This window comes from Stereum hirsutum, assembly GCF_000264905.1.
Source record: "Stereum hirsutum FP-91666 SS1 unplaced genomic scaffold STEHIscaffold_15, whole genome shotgun sequence".
Lineage (NCBI taxonomy): Eukaryota > Fungi > Basidiomycota > Agaricomycetes > Russulales > Stereaceae > Stereum > Stereum hirsutum.
Window position 1 is genome coordinate 474428 of NW_006763145.1, and position 17809 is coordinate 492236.

The 17809-nt window shown below is 50.1% G+C and overlaps 7 protein-coding genes and 1 non-coding gene across 8 annotated transcripts; 3 read left to right on the top strand and 5 right to left on the bottom strand.

Annotated features, from left to right (window-relative positions):
• Positions 1 to 554: 554 nt before the first annotated feature.
• On the top strand, positions 555 to 1633 carry STEHIDRAFT_114256 (uncharacterized protein; the record flags this gene model as incomplete). The annotated part of the gene is made up of 3 exons (XM_007308397.1): positions 555 to 597; positions 642 to 1490; positions 1581 to 1633. 3 exons carry the CDS (start codon positions 555 to 557, stop codon positions 1631 to 1633), a joined length of 945 nt encoding a protein of 314 aa, XP_007308459.1.
• A 449-nt stretch (positions 1634 to 2082) lies between these two features.
• Positions 2083 to 3392, bottom strand: STEHIDRAFT_149453 (uncharacterized protein). The gene is made up of 4 exons (XM_007308398.1): positions 3083 to 3392; positions 2788 to 2995; positions 2215 to 2694; positions 2083 to 2152 (listed from the first exon to the last, which is right to left on the bottom strand). Exons 1-3 carry the CDS (start codon positions 3311 to 3313, stop codon positions 2258 to 2260), a joined length of 876 nt encoding a protein of 291 aa, XP_007308460.1. The 5' UTR covers positions 3314 to 3392; the 3' UTR covers positions 2083 to 2152; positions 2215 to 2257.
• Positions 3393 to 4108: 716 nt separating this feature from the next.
• Positions 4109 to 6124, bottom strand: STEHIDRAFT_160868 (ADP-ribosylation; the record flags this gene model as incomplete). The annotated part of the gene is made up of 13 exons (XM_007308399.1): positions 4109 to 4204; positions 4264 to 4411; positions 4476 to 4514; positions 4575 to 4706; positions 4762 to 4836; positions 4890 to 5001; positions 5064 to 5113; positions 5176 to 5291; positions 5356 to 5439; positions 5500 to 5619; positions 5684 to 5827; positions 5893 to 6033; positions 6104 to 6124. 13 exons carry the CDS (start codon positions 6122 to 6124, stop codon positions 4109 to 4111), a joined length of 1278 nt encoding a protein of 425 aa, XP_007308461.1.
• Positions 6125 to 7084: 960 nt separating this feature from the next.
• On the bottom strand, positions 7085 to 8202 carry STEHIDRAFT_160869 (uncharacterized protein; the record flags this gene model as incomplete). The annotated part of the gene is made up of 6 exons (XM_007308400.1): positions 7085 to 7216; positions 7296 to 7421; positions 7490 to 7672; positions 7736 to 7897; positions 7958 to 8125; positions 8182 to 8202. 6 exons carry the CDS (start codon positions 8200 to 8202, stop codon positions 7085 to 7087), a joined length of 792 nt encoding a protein of 263 aa, XP_007308462.1.
• A 2181-nt stretch (positions 8203 to 10383) lies between these two features.
• STEHIDRAFT_64613 (DUF1768-domain-containing protein) lies at positions 10384 to 11188 on the top strand (the record flags this gene model as incomplete). Its single annotated transcript, XM_007308251.1, has 5 exons — positions 10384 to 10560; positions 10632 to 10722; positions 10790 to 10827; positions 10895 to 10981; positions 11078 to 11188. 5 exons carry the CDS (start codon positions 10384 to 10386, stop codon positions 11186 to 11188), a joined length of 504 nt encoding a protein of 167 aa, XP_007308313.1.
• Positions 11189 to 11438: 250 nt separating this feature from the next.
• On the bottom strand, positions 11439 to 13481 carry STEHIDRAFT_160871 (uncharacterized protein; the record flags this gene model as incomplete). The annotated part of the gene is made up of 13 exons (XM_007308401.1): positions 11439 to 11534; positions 11645 to 11792; positions 11856 to 11894; positions 11953 to 12114; positions 12180 to 12254; positions 12312 to 12423; positions 12485 to 12547; positions 12612 to 12708; positions 12770 to 12853; positions 12914 to 13033; positions 13094 to 13222; positions 13284 to 13406; positions 13461 to 13481. 13 exons carry the CDS (start codon positions 13479 to 13481, stop codon positions 11439 to 11441), a joined length of 1269 nt encoding a protein of 422 aa, XP_007308463.1.
• An 857-nt stretch (positions 13482 to 14338) lies between these two features.
• STEHIDRAFT_171278 (DUF1768-domain-containing protein) lies at positions 14339 to 16762 on the top strand. The gene is made up of 9 exons (XM_007308402.1): positions 14339 to 14783; positions 15027 to 15129; positions 15191 to 15242; positions 15312 to 15412; positions 15473 to 15524; positions 15592 to 16069; positions 16152 to 16358; positions 16460 to 16546; positions 16639 to 16762. Exons 4-9 carry the CDS (start codon positions 15406 to 15408, stop codon positions 16753 to 16755), a joined length of 948 nt encoding a protein of 315 aa, XP_007308464.1. The 5' UTR covers positions 14339 to 14783; positions 15027 to 15129; positions 15191 to 15242; positions 15312 to 15405; the 3' UTR covers positions 16756 to 16762.
• Positions 16763 to 17468: 706 nt separating this feature from the next.
• STEHIDRAFT_t228 lies at positions 17469 to 17550 on the bottom strand. The gene has a single exon. It is a non-coding gene; the product is annotated as a tRNA-Gln (tRNA).
• Between the last annotated feature and the right edge of the window lie 259 nt (positions 17551 to 17809).

A 17809-nucleotide genomic window follows, 5' to 3' on the forward strand; every position in this document is an offset into this window, starting at 1 on the left:
GTACTATGTCAACAGAAAGTACTATGCCGGCAGAAAGTACGATGCCGGCAGAAAGTACGATGCCAGCGGAAAGTACGATGCCAGCAGAAAGTACTACAAGGGCAGAAAGTACTACGCCAACAGAAAGTACTACAAGGGCAGAAAGTACTACGCCAACAGAAAGTACTACAAGGGCAGAAAGTACTACGCCAACAGAAAGTACTACAAGGGCGGAAAGTACTACATCAGCGGAAAGTACGAAGCCAGCAGAAAGTACTACAAGGGCGGAAAGTACTACACCGATGAAAAGTACTACGCCAACAGAAAGTACTACAGGGGCGGAAAGTACTACACCAGCAGAAAATACTGCGGCAACAGAAAGTACTAGGCTGGCAGAAAGTACTAAACAAGCGAAAAGTACTATACCAGCAGAAAGTACTACAACGAGCAAAAGTACTATACCCACAAACCAGCATTGCGCACTTTTACTAGCACAGTACTATACCATAGTGCCCCAGAAGCCTCAGTACTTTAAAGTACTGAGACGAGTCACTTTACTGAACCCTCTGGTTTCAATGGCTAAGTATACTACGCCTTCCTTGATATATCAAGGAGGTGGTGATTTCATTGACCACCTCAGCTCACTCTGCCAGATGACGTAGCGCCGTACCCGCAGCCGGATGTGCAGGAATTGAGGGATAGGAGATACGAGACGAGACATTTTGATTTGTTGGAGTTCGTGGAGAGGTGCATCGAGAATAAAAGGGAGCCATGGATCGAGTTGCCCGGGGAAGAGAGATCGAACGAAGGTCCTTCGACCGAGACACAGAACAGACCAGCATACGACCTCGTCATCGCCGGCGCCTTCCCAACGGGCCAGGGTCAAGTCCTTTGGCGTCATCGTCAGCAGTTAGCACTCGCGCAACTTTATATTGTCATGACGAACCTTAGGCCGGGAGGATCGTGTGTCTTAGTGTGCAACACGAAGGCGTTCGCTTGGGTGGTGGATCTAGCAGGGTTTTTGAGGAAGGTATTTGGGAGCGTGAGGGCCTTGAAGGGCAAGGTGCTGCATGCCAGGGTTCCGAGTTGTTATCTCATCTGCGAGAGTTTTGGGGGACGGTGTGAAGGGAGGGACGGTCACGGTGAGGGCGCGAACGTCGAGATGGAGGGAGGGAGGACTCGGGTGAAGGAGGTTCTGGTCTGGGTGAAGGAGAGACTCGTGGAAGCTGAGGCGGAAGCGGAGTCAAGGGAATCAGCCGGAGGTCATGATGAGGTCGAAGTTAGGGATGACAGTAGCGACGGCCCAAACACAGCAGGGAATGTGGACAACGTCGTCGGTGTGGGTCTACTCCCTGAATATCCCGATCTGAAGGCTTTGTACGATGGAGAACACGAAGCATTAATCCGACTCCTCGAGCCATTATGGGAGAAACAGACTCGAGCGATGGAGGATCATATGGTCTACTTAAGATCCAATTCGCGATCGGGTCGAGGGGGCGGAGGGGCTTACCGTAAGTCGATTGCAGCCTTTGTGGAGTGATATCACTAACCTCTCGGTCCGTCTCGTGTTGATTTCCTGCGACATATTATGGTGCTTAAAGAAAGCAACAGGAATTCCAGAGGAAGGGGTCGTGGTGCCAGGCGAGGCACTTAGGCGACTGATTGAAACGAAGAATTGTATGGCACGAGACAGTGGCGATACCACATAGGATGCAAAGTGAAGGAGAGTATAAGCGGAACGCCACCGTGGCCAACTCGATTAATTGAGCATCGTCTTGGTAAATACGTGGACTGTGTGCAATTATGTCTGGCAAAAATTCCACGGGTCAATCATATGCTGGCTGATGGGCGTACGTGATAGAGTATTGACCCATTCGCTCTGATCCTATTCAGCAAGTGGAACGTACTACGTTTGGTCCTACAGCAGTCAAAGGCTCGCACTAGAGCGTTAAGTGGATCCTCGCCCAATGACTTCACGGGCAAAGCCAGTTTGAGAGAGTCAAACCACTGGGTAACCGTCCACGGCCAGGGCTGTACAAATGCAATTTGCAGGAGTCTTGGGTCGGAAAATGACAATTTCATTAATCACCCTACATTTTCAAAGCGATAGCAGTAAATAGTACACTGGACCTAGAAACTAATACAACCTGTTTTACACTTTGCTTCAGTGAAACTATATCACGATCGAGATCTGTCAGCATGTCTAAAGCTGCTCGTAAAGAGGTAAACACCTACCATAATCGATGGTACAAAGAGACGATCGAAGATGCCTTCAAAGTCATTCCGCGCTTCCGCGGTCATTCACTCCAATCATGTACTCCAGAAACGGCCGCCATACCGTTTCGTCGTTCGCCATAGGGGGAGCGTCAGCCGTATCTTCTGGTTTGATCACCGCTGGACGGTAAAGAGTCGACATGGGCGGGGGAAGACTATCGTCAGCAATGAGAATACGTATACACTTGGCGCCAGGTTCCGTGTCTGCAACATTGACCGTTGCGTCTTTCTTCATGAAGTCCCGGACATCTTCTTCATACCATGGAAGGAATTTATCGAGTGCTTCGTCCAGGGGCATAGATACCGCGTCGCGAACTTTCCTGCTGAACTTCGACTCGATGGGATGAGAACTAGACACTGTACCGAGTGAGGAAGAATCCCCGACAGTGGCATCTTCGCCCTCGGTAGAAGTATCGACGGTGACGACAAACATATGGGTGTCTGTACAGCCATCGTCCAGAGAAAAAGAGAGGGTTTAGAAAGATCTATGTCAGGATGAATGTAGCAGAGTACATTAGACATCGTGATGCATACCTATTTGCGTCGTTGGTGTGCGACTTTTCAAAGCAAGCATGGCAGCGTAGTTGAGTGGGATCCTGTTTCTGTCACACCATTTCTTGAACGATTTGTTCCGCTCTACCATATCCGCTCCAAAACGTTCCATCAATACGCGATCCTCATCATTAGCAAATTTGCAAGACTCCTTGTGCGACCGCCAGTCGGCCCTCTGGCATTCCTTACTCTGTTCGTTTTTATCCACCGGTCATCACAGCATCAGCTGTTTTCTATTATATAATGTCGGATCGCGATGCAAAAGAGCTGGGCTTACACAGTAGTAAACAAACATGCAGGACCCGCATCGTCGCAGCCTCTCACCATCGCCAATACACTGATCGCAAGGACAAGGGCCCTCTAGCACTGCACCGTACGCGCCACGTTCTCTATGTATATCCCGCGAGTGTCTTGAACACTTGTAGCATCCGTGAAAGTGTCTGATTGTGGGTATCCCATTGAGGGCGGCAGGGCGGCTTTCGAGAAATGATGCAATGGTAGAGGGCATATTGACATGGAGAAACAGCTTTTCAGTGATATGGAGAGCTCTGGGTCAAGATGCGTAGTGGAAATGGAGTAGCTGGGTCAGAAGTCCCCTTGGGCAGAGTAACAAGCTGGCGCGCGAGTGGGGGTTGGGTTCAAGAAGCAGATCTAAACTGGAACAAGGCTTCGAGACACATAACGGCAGTTGCCGTTTTGCTTCGTCGACTCTGACGCCACTCGGACTTCAGATCTTCAGACCTAAGGTCGGTTCGACAAAGAACAAGCACTGACTTCGTTTTCACCGCAGAAATAACCACACGTAGCGAAGGATCATTCTGAGGACTCTCAGCTCATGTCCCGCGCACCAACATAGACGATGAACTTCAACCGTCTCCGAATCAATGTGCAGGCTTGCGCCACACCGCTAAGTATACATTGTAGCATGAGTAGGATACAAAAAGCGGATATTTATCCGGGTGCGGCCATGGTTACGAGACTGCCATACTGTCACGAGAGTCTAAGCATACACTGACAATACAAACGTCGGAGTCGCCCATACTACTTGACACCTGAGTCGGGTGTGCCTCGCGAACTGGTATGGGCATAAGTAGTACTGCACCAAATCTACACTCCTCAGGCTTCTCTAATCCACAGAACGCAGTGGTATTCTAAGTACACGGTTATAAGTACATGAGATATGATAAGTCGATCGAGAACACAAGATCGTATAATTATCAAAGTAATAAGAGGCGGCTCCAATACGCTGCAGACACCCGGACCTCGCTGAATCAATATTAACGAGCTCGAACAGGCAGCTAAATCATCCATAAATTACAAGGTATGTCGGAATAATTGCTTCGCTTCTGTAGACCACGAGCTCATCATAGTTCAGAGTGATTCCCGTCTCACCAAGAACCTGACGAGGGCTAAGATCAGTATATGATATAAGATTGTCCCTTGTAAAAATGCGCGCACCGAATCATAACCAGCAGGGGGAGATGTAGTAGTAGGCATGTCGATACGAGTCTTGTAACCTCGTCCGACGGCGACCTTGTTGAGGAGCATGGCCTTGTATGGCGAGGCGACTGCACCACCGGCGTTCTTGGTGTACGGATTGTCAGATCTACGTTAGAAGAGAGCCACCAGTGAGTAAGGAACGAGCGTCCAGGTCCATATGTCATACTGACTTTGAAGATGTAGAGGACGTATATAGTCCGCGTCCGAATCTGAAACAAAGCACATGTCAAGATCGCCTCCGGTCTAGGATCGCCACACCAAAGACTTACCTCCCCCAACCATGAGCCGCTCCGACGTGGCTGAGATCATAAGAATTACGAATAATATTGCATAGTGAGCATGATGCGTCCGTGCAGAGCTGAGTATGACCAGGGTCTCCGAGGAAGCATGTTCGTTTAGTTCTAAAGACAGTATCAGTGAAGTATCTATGGATTCAGCGCCTGTCAAATTACATACCCGTGCCATCGACGCTCTTCGTTTCCTTCTGACATGCTCTTGGACTTGAATTTACCGGAATCTTCCAGAGATTTTCTGTGGTGACACGTCAGTCGCAAAGGAGGCGAGTGAGATGGAAGCAGGCGCACCGGTATTTCTTGTAAGCATCTATGGACGATGCAGTGCCCATGATCTGATAAACCTTGTTTACTGGTGGGCATGGCGAGGCATGTCTCCAGGAGACTTCGAACTGATGGGCGACTACGGATGAAAAGAGCCTACATGAGATACCACTGGAAGGATATGCTAATAAGACTTCTCACCGCTGTGGTATCGAGGATCGCCGGCCGCAAGCTCGGCAATGCCAGGACTGCTGAAGACGTCAGTCATAGTGAACTTACGGCTAACGCAGACGATACGGCATAAAGTACGCACATTGTCCCAGCTGTGCTACCGTTCACTTGTCGATCTTTCTGGGCACAATTCTTCCCACAGTAGTCGAGCGTGGTACCGGAGTTCGAGTCGAAATGTTTTGGCTTCTCCTTACAGAACTATGGGGTCGTTAGATATTAGGCCAGGAGGCTGGATTGAAAATGTTATTAAATGGCTACAGACCTTACATGCCTTCGTTGCACAGGCCTTCCCGCAGAACGCAAACGTTTTGCTCCCGTCCGAGTGCACAGGCTTAGTCTTGCACATCTAGAAATAAAATATACATGTTGATAATGAACTCAACGAAATGCCTGATAATTGACGGACCTTGCACATGCCGCTTGCAGCAGGAGCATTGTTTGTGGCTTTAGCCTTCTCGGCACATGCCTTGCTACAATATTCGTGGACCTTTGCACCCTCCTTGAATTTGGGTCGCTGGTTGCAGACCTGACGTTCGCAAACGGCACATAAATGAATGAATCAGAGAGGAATGAGTCTTTTAGGAACCCACGGTGCAGAGGTTACCGGGTAAGGTTGCGGCAGCGGTAGTACCGCTGGTGGTGCTGGTGGTCGCACTAGCCTTCGCCGCGCAGCCCTTACTGCAGTAATCGTGCGCCTTAACGCTGTCCTTGAATTTCGGTCGTTGGCCACATTCCTGTAGAAGTGAAAGAAGGGATGAGACAAGTGATGACAAGAAAATAGAGACATCCATATTCGTACAACACAAAGATCGTTTGGCTGAGTAGGGGCGGTTATGGGGGCGGAGTTGTTTAGCGCTACTTTGGCCTTGTCGGCGCACGATCGGCCACAGAAATCAAGCGTCTGAGTTCCATCGTCGAATTTGGGGCGTAAACCGCAATACTGTAGAAGAAATCATGATCAGGAAAACTCATCGAGCAGCGAGCGAATGCTGAAGCGTGAGGATACGCACATTGCAGAGATTGGGTTGCATTGTCCGTAAGGGTGGGGTGGGGTTCAGATGGGGGGATGTTGGGTCGATGAGAAACGGTGGCGAGTGAGGGAAAGTACGCGAGGAAGTTGGTCAAGGGTGACGCGACCTCCGGGAGAAGAGCCCCTTTTCAATCAGATACTGCATCAAACGCATATTGTGAAACCATATATGGAAGTCGAACAGCCCAGAGCATCGTGTGAATATGGGGTGAAAGGCCACGTTCGGCGCGCACAAAGACCAAGGACGGGCTCCCCACGATAACAAAGGCCCTGGAAGACGGCAGACGAACACGCGCTTTCGTTGTGGTTGGGTAAATATGGGTGGCCATGCAGCTAGCGTGCGCACGACAACAAGGTAAAGCCTGTTAAGTGACAGTCCGCCCGGTGTCCAATAACAGAGAATTTATTCTGCGGACCAGAAGGGCTAACCCTTCACCCTAAATGACTTACTCGTGCTCGTAGGGCAATTAATGTCTGCCACAAAGCACGGGACTATAGTGCGGGCCCTTGCCCGACAAGAACCCTTTCTACATTTGATCAATCGATAAGTAAAGCCCAACATGAAAGACGATGGCCCGGAGCCTATGATTAACACCCTTCGTGTTGATGTGACTTTGACATGAATACCACGAGCCCCCGGCGTTATCACCAAACAATGATGAGATGACCTCGTGATACAGACCGTTTCGTATTAGCACTCAAACCAGACCATCCTGAGCATTACCCTATCGTACATTCGAGAGCAGTCATTCACAATAGATAGAAAGGAGATGAATAACGAGACAAACTTGACCGACTGGGAAGTAGAGATACAACGCATTGACATGAAAACGACTGAGAGACTCGTACACCATTGCTAGAAGACATCGCGGTATACATTCAGCACCCGGGTTGCTCTATTGTCTGCTGATAGCAAATAACTCACAAGTCAGACTTGAATTGTAAGTGCTCTGTGAGGCGATCAGCCATTCACAGGCTTGACAGCCGGAACGGTCGCTGCCGGCGGCGGCGCCTGTGCCTTGCTCGCACAGTATTTACCGCAGTAATCAAGCGTTCGTTTGCCATCGTTGAACTTCGGGCGTTGTCCGCAGACCTGCAAGCAGACAGACACGCGCGACGTGAGAAAAGAGCATACACGCCGAAGGAGATAAACGAGATAGAACAAGGCATACCGTGCAAAGGTCAGGTTTAGGTGCCGGTGTTACGCCATTCGCACTTTGCGCTTTTGTAGCGCAAGCTTTCCCGCAGAAGTCGTGAACCTTGTTACCGTCGTTGAACTTAGGACGCTGGCCACAAACCTGCGTCGCATGGAAGCAAAACCGATTGGGTTCAAGGACGTTCGACTGAAAACATGAAGGGAGCTCACTGGGCATAGGTTAGAGGCGGCGGGTGCACTTGATACTGCTGGCTTTGGGGCGGATGCGGGGTTGTTCGTCTTCGGAAGGGGGGCCACGTTTCCGCTAGTGGTGTTCGCCTTTGCCGCGCAAGCCTTCCCGCAATAATCATGCACCGTGGTACCATCATCGAACTTAGGCCGTTTGCCACATATCTGACATATGCATGCATCAGATGAAACACCGGTTATAGAAAGAGTGAGAGGGTGTGAACTGACGGTGCAAAGGTTCGAGGTGGCAGGTGGCACAGACACTATGGCTGGCGCAGCTGTGACGGGAACAGCAGATGGGGCGCCAGATTGGACCTGGCTAGCGCAGTATTTGCCACAATAATCATATGTTCTCGTCCCGTCATTGTGCTTAGGACGTTGGCCACAGACCTATATCCAGCACGTCTCGGAGTCAGCACGACGTCGATCACAAGACGGGGAGAAATTGACCGTGCAGAGGTCCGGTGTGTTATTAGAGGCGGGTACGGTGTTGGCGATGGGATTCGACACAGGAGCAATTGGTTTCGCTTGAGCCAGTTTGGCATTGACTGCACACGATTTACCACAATACTCAAGCATGACGCCGTTTTCGACGAACTTGGGTCGTACACCGCAGTGCTATAGGTAAAAAGTTAGGAACTTTCACTCTTTCACGTAAGTGAGGACACGCATACTTCGCAGAGATCGGTTTGCATGGTCGCGTGTCTGAGGGATGAACGAGGGTGGATGTCAGTAGCAGAAACACGAAGAACTAGCCGGGATGTGAGCAGGGCCGCTGTTAATGCCTTCCGGACGTTTATACTAATGCGATAGGCGTGACAAGGAGATATCTAAGAAACATCCGCATCCAACGTCAAGGAAGTCGAAGGATAGAATGTGGAGTTGGGTTCAGGGGATCGTATGATCGATTGACCATAACACCTTGCAGCTGCGCTACGAATAAGCCCAAAAACAGACAGGCACGAGAAGAATGCATCTACAGGTGGCATCACACCACGTTGAAATCACTGGCTAGTGAGCGGAACGAAGTGGTACATGATGCAACGGCACGGCTTTTAGTACCCTCGCGAAGTACTCACGGATACTTGCCTACAAAGTTTCCAATACTCGATGTGGATGATCCGAGCGCAAATGCAGGTGGCAAATGTGGACAAAAAGCAAGAGTCGTGAGTGTTGTCGGAAGTAGATAGATAGGATGGTGATGTTCAGCTGGTTGTGGCTCGGAACAGGAAAATATTGGACACAAGGCGTATTTCTAGCTCCGAAGTAATGTTTCAACTCCGACAGACGCTCTTGACTTCAACTCATCCTTTGTCCCTTTCTTCCGCGCCTCAACCTATCAAACGCCGCTCTCCGAATGCGAACACCTCCTTCCACACTTGAAATCGATTTGTTGTGCCTTGAAAGAGATGCGGTTGATCTACCATCGTCCTTTGTCTTACCCCAAACCACGAGGGTATCAACCCTTTAACCTGAGGCAACCACCGTGATCCGTCGCTTTCTGTCAGGACAATTAGTCGCATTATCCACGAGGCATCCTCGCCACACACCATGCATATGCAGTACGCCTGAAACATGAGCTCTGACCTGGCTCAAACATCATTCTCTAGAACTGCGGCTGAGCTTCCCAGATCACCCTCCTTGTCTGCATCCTCTTTCTATCAACTATTTGCGCCAAATATGTTGTCTTGGGCCATCGGCTCCCGGTCCACATCGTCTCACTCGTCTTCTCGTCAGGCTCCGCTGCCGTCATCCGATTCCATTAAACATCGCTCCTTACCTCAAGCTCGACTCTGCGAGGTGAGTCTCACGCGCCATTCTATTTCTATTTTTTTCGAGCAGCGATAGGTGCTCCAGAAGAGAGGATAGCGCTCATGACAAGTTTTATCTTAGCAATGCAGAGAAAGACCCGCCCTCTTCGACCCTAAAACGAAGAAATTCAGTCCTTGTAAGCTCCCTTTGTTTACCTCTTCCTTTCGACGACCATCGACACTTAGCTGCGAAAGTCTGCAGCAATACCTGTGCTACCAGCTGCGGCAGACCGAAGTCTGCTGAAGATTCAGCCGTGAGAAGTAGATTGTCTCCTCCACCGATATCTGCCCAAGCTTCGAATCCGCTCCAGCCCGTTAGTGACCTTTGCGAGGTGCGCTTACTGGTAGACTTATTCACGCCTTCTGTGTTGGCTGATACAAATGGCGTCACAAGAGATGTCGAAAGTATCCCAAATACAAGGACACAAACGGGTTCAAGTATTCTTGTACGTTCACTCTTTACTGTGCTACGCACGAATGGGCAAACTCATCCCTTCACATATGTAGATTGTGGGAGGGCTTGTGGTCGTCTAGCCTCGAGGCGATGGTCATCGCTGCCAAACTCGGCGAGCCAATCCTCCCCTGGACCGACTTCAAACGGTCTATGCGAGGTAAGACCAGCGCGTTCATGGTATAAGGTAGCTTATACGACAAACTCACCTCTTTGACTACAGGTCTGTCATAAGAAGCCAAAACATGTTGAAGCGAATGGACTCGTGCATCCCTGTCAGTAGTCCTATCTAATTACGTGAATCGAGCATGCAACTAAAATTGGTGTTTGCGATAGACTGTGGCCAGTATTGCGCGGCTCGACACCAGAAGGGCCACCAACCTCAAACCAAGCCCCAAGACCAAACCCTTTCGGCTCCCACTTCCGCCCGATCTTCACATCCTTCCCCAGCCACTCTTTTCTCCTCCAATCATCTACTTCATCCTTCCCACGCTCATAATCAACAGCAAGCGCAGACACCTGTCACACCGTCCCCGTCTACTCCCGCCGACGAACAGACCCTCACACACAATGGACCCGCATCGGCTCCAGTCGGCCACACTCCTCAGGAGTACATGGATCCTGACACCGATTATGACACCGCGCCCGAATCAAATGAGCCCGAAACACGGCCTATCCTGTTCTATCATCGCCACGAACCTCACTTTGGATTTACGAATTTCTCGGATCATCCTGTTGAGTATCATGGACGGGTATATCCGACGAGCGAGCATTTGTTCCAGTCGTTTAAGGTGCGCTGCTCTTACCGCCTGGCTCTTACAGTTCCAGCCAATGCTTATCGAGATGGAGTGCCCATGCTTAGTTCATGAAGTATCGGCCTGATATTGCGGAAATGATTCGGTCGTGTGGTACTTCAAGGGAGGCGTTCGATCTGGCCCGTCGGTATAAGGATGGTGCGATCTTTCCGCTCTCTCTGCGCCTTGCCCGACCCTCCTGACATCGGACTCACGACGTGTTCAGACGTGCGCTCGGATTGGTTGAAAGTGAACGTAGCGAAGGTACTTGTTTTGTTCACTCCCAACCCCTCACTTTACTCGGAACATACTTATTTATCACCGGCCGAAGATGGAGAAAGTCGTCAACCTCAAGTTCACACAGCATCCCTTATTGAAAGATGAACTCCTTGCTACCGGTGATGCACCACTCGTCGAGGTAAACCCCTTGCTACACGCCTCTCCAGCCACACCCTTCATATTGACATCGAACGATATCCAACGCTTCGTGATTGTGTTCCTCTTCTTCTCTCAGGCTGCCGCCGTGGACGCGTTCTGGGGCTACGGTCCGGATGGAAAAGGGAAGAACGAGCTCGGAAAAGCGCTGGTGAGATTGAGGAAGAGGTTTCGTGACGAGGAGAGGTGAAGTTAGCGGTGTGTTCACTTCGTAGGAGTCGCTCAGAGCAGGACGCTGACTGATGTTCGATTCCCTGCAACATATTTTTCCCATAAATAATAATTCCCTGTTTATATATTATAGTGCATGATGAGGGGTGTCGACACATGGCTATACTCGTACAGTAGCAATCGTACAAGCTTCATAGTGATAGAGCTCCAGCTCCAGTTTGAATGTCGTCAGCCGCTGTGTCACCAGCGAGCCCCAGGAGCAAGACAGATCAGCCGTAAACCACAAGATAGGTCGGGATGATTGCCTCGCTTTCGTAGACTACGAGCTCGTCGTGGTTCAGGGAGATACCAGTCTCACCTAGGACCTAAGGTGGGCAGGGTCAGCATGTGAAGAAGGATGAGAGTCTGGCATGATGTGAAGAAGGATGAAAGTCTGGCATGATGTGAAGAAGAATGAGAGTCTGGCATGCCATACCGAGTGGTATCCGGTAGGAGGCTCTGTAATCGTGGGCATATCTACGAGAGTCTTATATCCACGCCCGACAGCAACCTTGTTGAGGAGCATGGCTTTGTATGGAGAAGATAGTGCAGCTCCAACGTTCTTGATGTATGGCTCGTCAGATCTACACCGTTCAGAAGTCACTGGTAAGTCAGGAATGATGACGCAGGTGCAAGCTTATACACACTTGGAGGATGTTGATGATGTGTATAGTCCGCGACCGAATCTATAGGGACGTATGGGTCACGATTGCAACTCATCTTCGACCACTATGGGGCACTCACCGTCCCCAACCAGAAGACCCTGGCTTGAACGTTGACCATCGATGAGCAGTGCCAATACGGTCGAGATCGTAAGAGTCACGAATAATACTGCATAGTGAACACGACGCGTCTGAGCAGAGCTGAGTATAGCCAGGATCACCGAGGAAGCACGCCCGCTTTGTCCTGCATGCGTGACGATGCAGACGTTAGCGAAAACTCGAAGCATTCAGCGCTTTCAGAATGTCTACCCGTGCCATCGGCGTTGCTCGTTTCCTTCTTCTAAGTTCTTGGACCGGAAATGACCGTTGTCCTCCAGAGACTTCCTGCAACGATAGGTCAGTCGTGTAGTGAGCTGGTGAGTAAGTTTGCAGTCGGCGTACCGGTACTTATGGTATGCATCTACTGATGACGAAGTTCCCATTATCTGGTAAATCTTCTCAATGGTGGGGCATTGTGACGCATGTCTCCAGGAGTCCTCGAACTGATTGGCGACTACGAATGGAGGGGATCTTCGTCAAGGCTTCTGGAAAGGTGCACCGTGAAGGTATCTCACCGCTATAGTATCGAGGATCGCCGGGAGCAAGCTCTGCAATTCCAGGTCTGCCAGAAGGGTTGGCTATAGGGAACATATTAAGCAAATGATGAAGCAGAAAGTACTCACATAGTTCCAGCTGTCTTACCATTGACCTGCCGGTCTTTCTGAGCACATTTCTTCCCGCAATAATCAAGAGTGATTCCTGATTTGCTATCGGTATGCTTTTCTCTCGCCTTACAGAACTAGGCGATTCAGACGTTAGATCGGACGTCATAAATCTTGGTTGGCCAGGATAAAACGAACCTTGCATGCCTTCGCTGCACAAGCCTTTCCGCAGAAAGCGAACGTCTTGTTCCCCTTCGAGTGAGCTGGACGAGTTTTACACATCTAAGAAAGAAATATATTGGTTGCGAACAAAAGTCGGTGGAAGCTTTTCTGCCGGCAAACCTTGCACATGCCACTCCCAGCAGGAGCATTGTTAGCAGTCTTCGCTTTTTCAGCGCATGCCTTGCCACAATACTCGTGGACCTTAGCTCCCTCCTTGAACTTCGGACGCTGATTACAGACCTGTGACCGAGAGGATCCTGTCGATAGCAGTATTGAGGAGTTAGAGAAATCCATGCTTACGCTGCAGAGATTGCCGGAAGAGGCTACCGGCGTTGAAGTCCCACCGGTATTCGCCTTCGCAGCGCATTTCTTTCCGCAGAAATCGTATGACTTGCCAGCGTCTTTGAACTTCGGTCGTTGGTTACAAACCTTGAAAAGTCAACGAGTAAAATGATAAGAGCGATACTAGTAGAATGAATCATAGTCGTACAATGCAAAGGTCGTTTCCGGGGGCGGAATTATTTGACAACGCTTTCGACTTGGCGGCACAGGACTTCCCACAGAAATCATGAATGTGATTTCCATTCACGAACTTCGGGCGTACCCCGCAGTACTAAGGAAGAAGTCAAATCTTGGATAGGATACCACTGTCGAAACATATACGTACGTCGCAGAGATTGCGTTGCATTGTCGTCCGGTAGAAGTGAGCAAAATCCTATGATGGTGGGTCGATAGAAGGAGGCGGTAGAGGAATAAGTGCGGTCTGTGGTCAGGGCAACATTGTCAACGCCTGCATCAGACCCTTTTCAAACAGGTACCCCGCGTATTAGAGGTGCCAACCTAAGTCGAGCTCAGGCTCTTCGTCTGCACAGGTCGGCACAGGGTGTTTAGTGCTCGTAGGACTTGTAAACCATGTACAGCATCGAAGTTCCCCATGCAGGAAACGATATCCTTCGCTAGTACGTGATGAATCGATAAGATCCCGCTATGAATGATGCACCATCAACACATGATACGCATGCTTCACTTTCTTCGTTGGAAAATCCCCAAGGATACCTTTATGTGGCTCTCAGGCGAAGTACAACCATCATGCGCTATCGTAAACGAGGAGCTGAGCTCCGAAAAGTCGTGATCAAGGCGGATTCGCACTCCCAGAGTATTTAATTCTTCGAGGTACATCGAGGTAACAAGAGTGGGGAAGAGCGAAGGTCGGCCGACCATAGAATATTTAATGACCACAGAGGGTATGGAGATAACTCACGTTTCACCGAGAGAGGGGGCTGTGATCTCTCATCGACGTCGATTGAAGAGAGATATTGTTGAGGTCGGTAAGGTAAGGTAAGGTAAGGTAAGTTTATTCGGGGTACAAGTTTGAGTCGGGTAGTGACCGGTGGCGTTCCTCGATCAAGATTTCCAGCTCCGACACAAGGCTATACTTATGTGGGTAGCCAACGTTCAGCGCCTTAGCACCCCCGATCCAACATCCACTCAGGGTAGCCTATATCGCTCAATTCCAGCTCAATCCTCTATGCGATTGAATTTAGTGCGCTGTGCGACATTCCCCATCATCTCTGTTTTTTTTCTGTCAGCCTCAACGACGAAACTAGCTCTCGGAAGGCTCATACTTGAGGAATTCGCCATGGCCCCTTATCCCCAGATTTCTCCTCGAACCCGTCATGAGACCTCTGCGCCAGAGACTTCTCATACGAAGGATGGCTGGAACATGAGTTCTGAACAGGCTCAAACATCGATGTCTAGTCGAGCTGACCGCTCCAGAAAACCTCCCTTGTCCGCGTCCTCTTCGTATCGCCCGTCTGCCCCAAATATGGACCAGAATACTCGGTCTCGATCGCGGTCTCGGTCTAATAGCTTTCAAACATCGCAATCTCACGCGTCCTCTACTCAGACTCAGGCTCCCTCGTCAATCCGCCGGTCTCACTCCTCTTCTGCTGAACATCGCTCCTTGCCTCAGACAACATATGTCTGCGCGGTAAGTTATCGCCACCATCACTGCTTTATTGAGATTCCAGAAGCCATGGGTGCCTGATGAGACCTTTTGACTGACATTTGTGTCGAGTCTAGGTATGTAGAGAGTGGCCCGTTCTCATCGACCCACAAACCAACAAGCCCAATCCTTGTAAGAATATTTTATTCATTCTCACACTGACAACCTTCAGTGACGGTTATGCCTACGAACAGACTGTAGTGAGGCATGTGCTCAACGAGCCCGTAGACCTAGATCTGCGGAACCGACGCCGAGAGCCAGACCCAAGTCTCCCCCTTTCCTAGCCGCTCAGAGCTCAACCCAACCGCAGCCTGAGAGCGACTTATGCGAGGTCTGTTTTGCCTCCTTATTCATTTAATCTGCGATGGTGACTGATGTGGCTGGGCTTGAAGAGATGTCATAGACGTCCGAAGTTCAGAGATGCGAGCGGAAAACAGTATTCCTGTATGCCCATTCCATGCATCATCGCACTCTGTATCTTGTCATCGAGTGAGACGGATCCTATGCATACAGATTGTGGGAAGACTTGTGGTCGGGCTGAGAAGTATTGGCCCTCACAGCCTACCTCTGCGAACCAATCTTCTCCTGGGCCACCTCCGTTGGATCTATGCGAGGTAAATGATACGTTCCTGCTCTTATACAAGTGCCGCAGATGGCTCATGCCGTCACCTTAGGTCTGTCACGCGAGGCCCAAATACGTGGAGGCCAACAATTACAAGCACAGATGTTGGTTTCTGTTTTTCGCGTTACACACTGTCCCCTTCGAATCTGAAGTTCCATCATCAGATTGTAGTGTACATTGCGCCACTCAGGATCAGCGGCGCTACCGGCCTCAACCTAAGCCACAAGATCAGACGAACCCGCCTCATACTGCCGTTTGGCACCACCCCCCTGCACCACCCAATACCCCTGCCAACACTCCTTCTACCTACTATCGGGTCCGGCATTCAAGTAATCCCCAGTATCCAGAAATTACCCAACATCGAGATGCCAACTACAGCCACCACCACACTCCCATCACACCAACCTCTGCTCCTCCCGCTCCCGCACACGTCTTTGTCTACAGCAATGAAACCGCTCCAGCTTCTGCCGGCCGTGTTTTCTTCGAGCCCGAGGACACCACGATTGACCATAATGAGCTCAAAAGGCTCCCTATCCTCTTTTATCATCGCACTGAACCTCACTTCGGGTTTACAAATTTCTCGGCCCATCTGGTAGAATATGATGGCCGTGTCTATCCAACGAGCGAGCATCTGTTCCAGGCGCTCAAGGTGCGTTCATTTCCTCACTATGCGTCCGTACTTAGATGAGCAAGGGAAGAAATGTTGATTGACTTTTGGTGGCGATGCACAGTTCTTGAGACACCGACCTGACATTGCAGAAATGATAAGGACGTGTAAGACCTCACGGGAGGCGTTCAATACGGCACATCGTTTCAAGAACTGCACGTCCCCTCTTTCCCTTGTTCTCTGCATCTCCATTTCGCTCATCTTGTCTGTTATCATTCATGTGATATGTTCAGATGTGCGCTCGGATTGGTTCGACGTGAATATTCGGAAGGTACGTGCACTGTTCTTCGTTGTCTTTCTTCAATCAGCATGTACAGGGTTACGCTTCGTCGTTCCTAACGAGGTCCGTCTTGTCTGCCATTCTCGGTTCAGATGGAGGAAGTCGTCCGTCTCAAGTTCACTCAACATCCCGCATTGAAAGAAGAGCTTCTCTCCACGGGAAACGCCCCGCTCGTCGAGGTTTGGTTTCTTCCCGCTCTGCCTTCTGTGCCTAATATCATACTGAACGAGCTTTGCATTCGTTGTGGGGGCGTTCCTTTTCATTATTACAGGCCGCCGACGTAGACGCATTCTGGGGTTTCGGGTCGGATGGGAAGGGGAGGAACGAACTCGGAAAGGCGTTGATGAAGCTGAGGCAGAGGTTTCGGGCTGAGGATGGACGAGAATAGTGGTGAGCGTCGATCGCTGACCCTTTCGAGTGTTGCATAAAACAATACTGCCATGAGAGCCAGTGTCAAAGGATAAACTCGTATTTATAAAGCGACGTACTTTGTACTCACAGACAGTCGTTGTACGACGATGGTGCCGTAGGTGGTTGTTAAAACATCTCCGAACCTGAAATAAAGCGAAGAGCCACCCGCAGAAAATTAGCCTACTTCGTTATGAGCTGTAGACCTATCGACAATGAAAAGTAGAGTATGAAAGAGAAGCAAAAAGGTTTGCGAGAGGCACGGCCCCCACGCGCGAACAGACGACATCGCCCTGATCTCCTACGACGAACTGGGCGGGACAAGCTGCTGGCTGCGGAATTGCTTCCCTGGCCAATCAAGGTCCGATTACTCCAACTCTTCCCACGCGCTTCCGCGGCGAGAGAGGTGTGGACGCCAAAGTTTTCTGGAGGGGACGGTCTTGAACTCGGCGCACGTGAAAGTGATTCCGTTGAGTGCTGACACCGCCTCACATTCCCGGCTTTGGGCCGCTACAGCCACTACACCATTGTACAGTAAGTGGTAAGGAGCGCACCATGGATATATTCACATCACACGTTCGTATATTCTCTCACCGGCTAGTTCCTCAAAAATAACAATGATGTTTTTTTGACGCGGTGGCAGAAGGACAAGGAAGAGGTCAAATCTAACAAAATAGCAATCCCTTCTTGATAAGGCGCCACCAGGGCTCGAACCTGGGTTACAGGAAATCACGTGAGTCAGAATCCTGTGTACTAACCACTATACGATGGCGCCGTGCTCGCACTTGCGCAAAAGATGCTCAACGATGAAGCTGACGACGAAGCCGCAGGCAGAGGAAATCGAAAACAGTCGACCTGCCTGAAGTACTTATACTCTCGGAGGTAAGTAGACACTGAATTACGTCGAGTAGAAAATCCGGAGGAAATCTGTTGGTGGTGCGACTTAGCCGCATAGAGACTCCTCCGGAACGACATTCTTCTTGAGTCTTAGACACCAGTAACTACTATACGATAGCACCGTGTGCATTAATGTC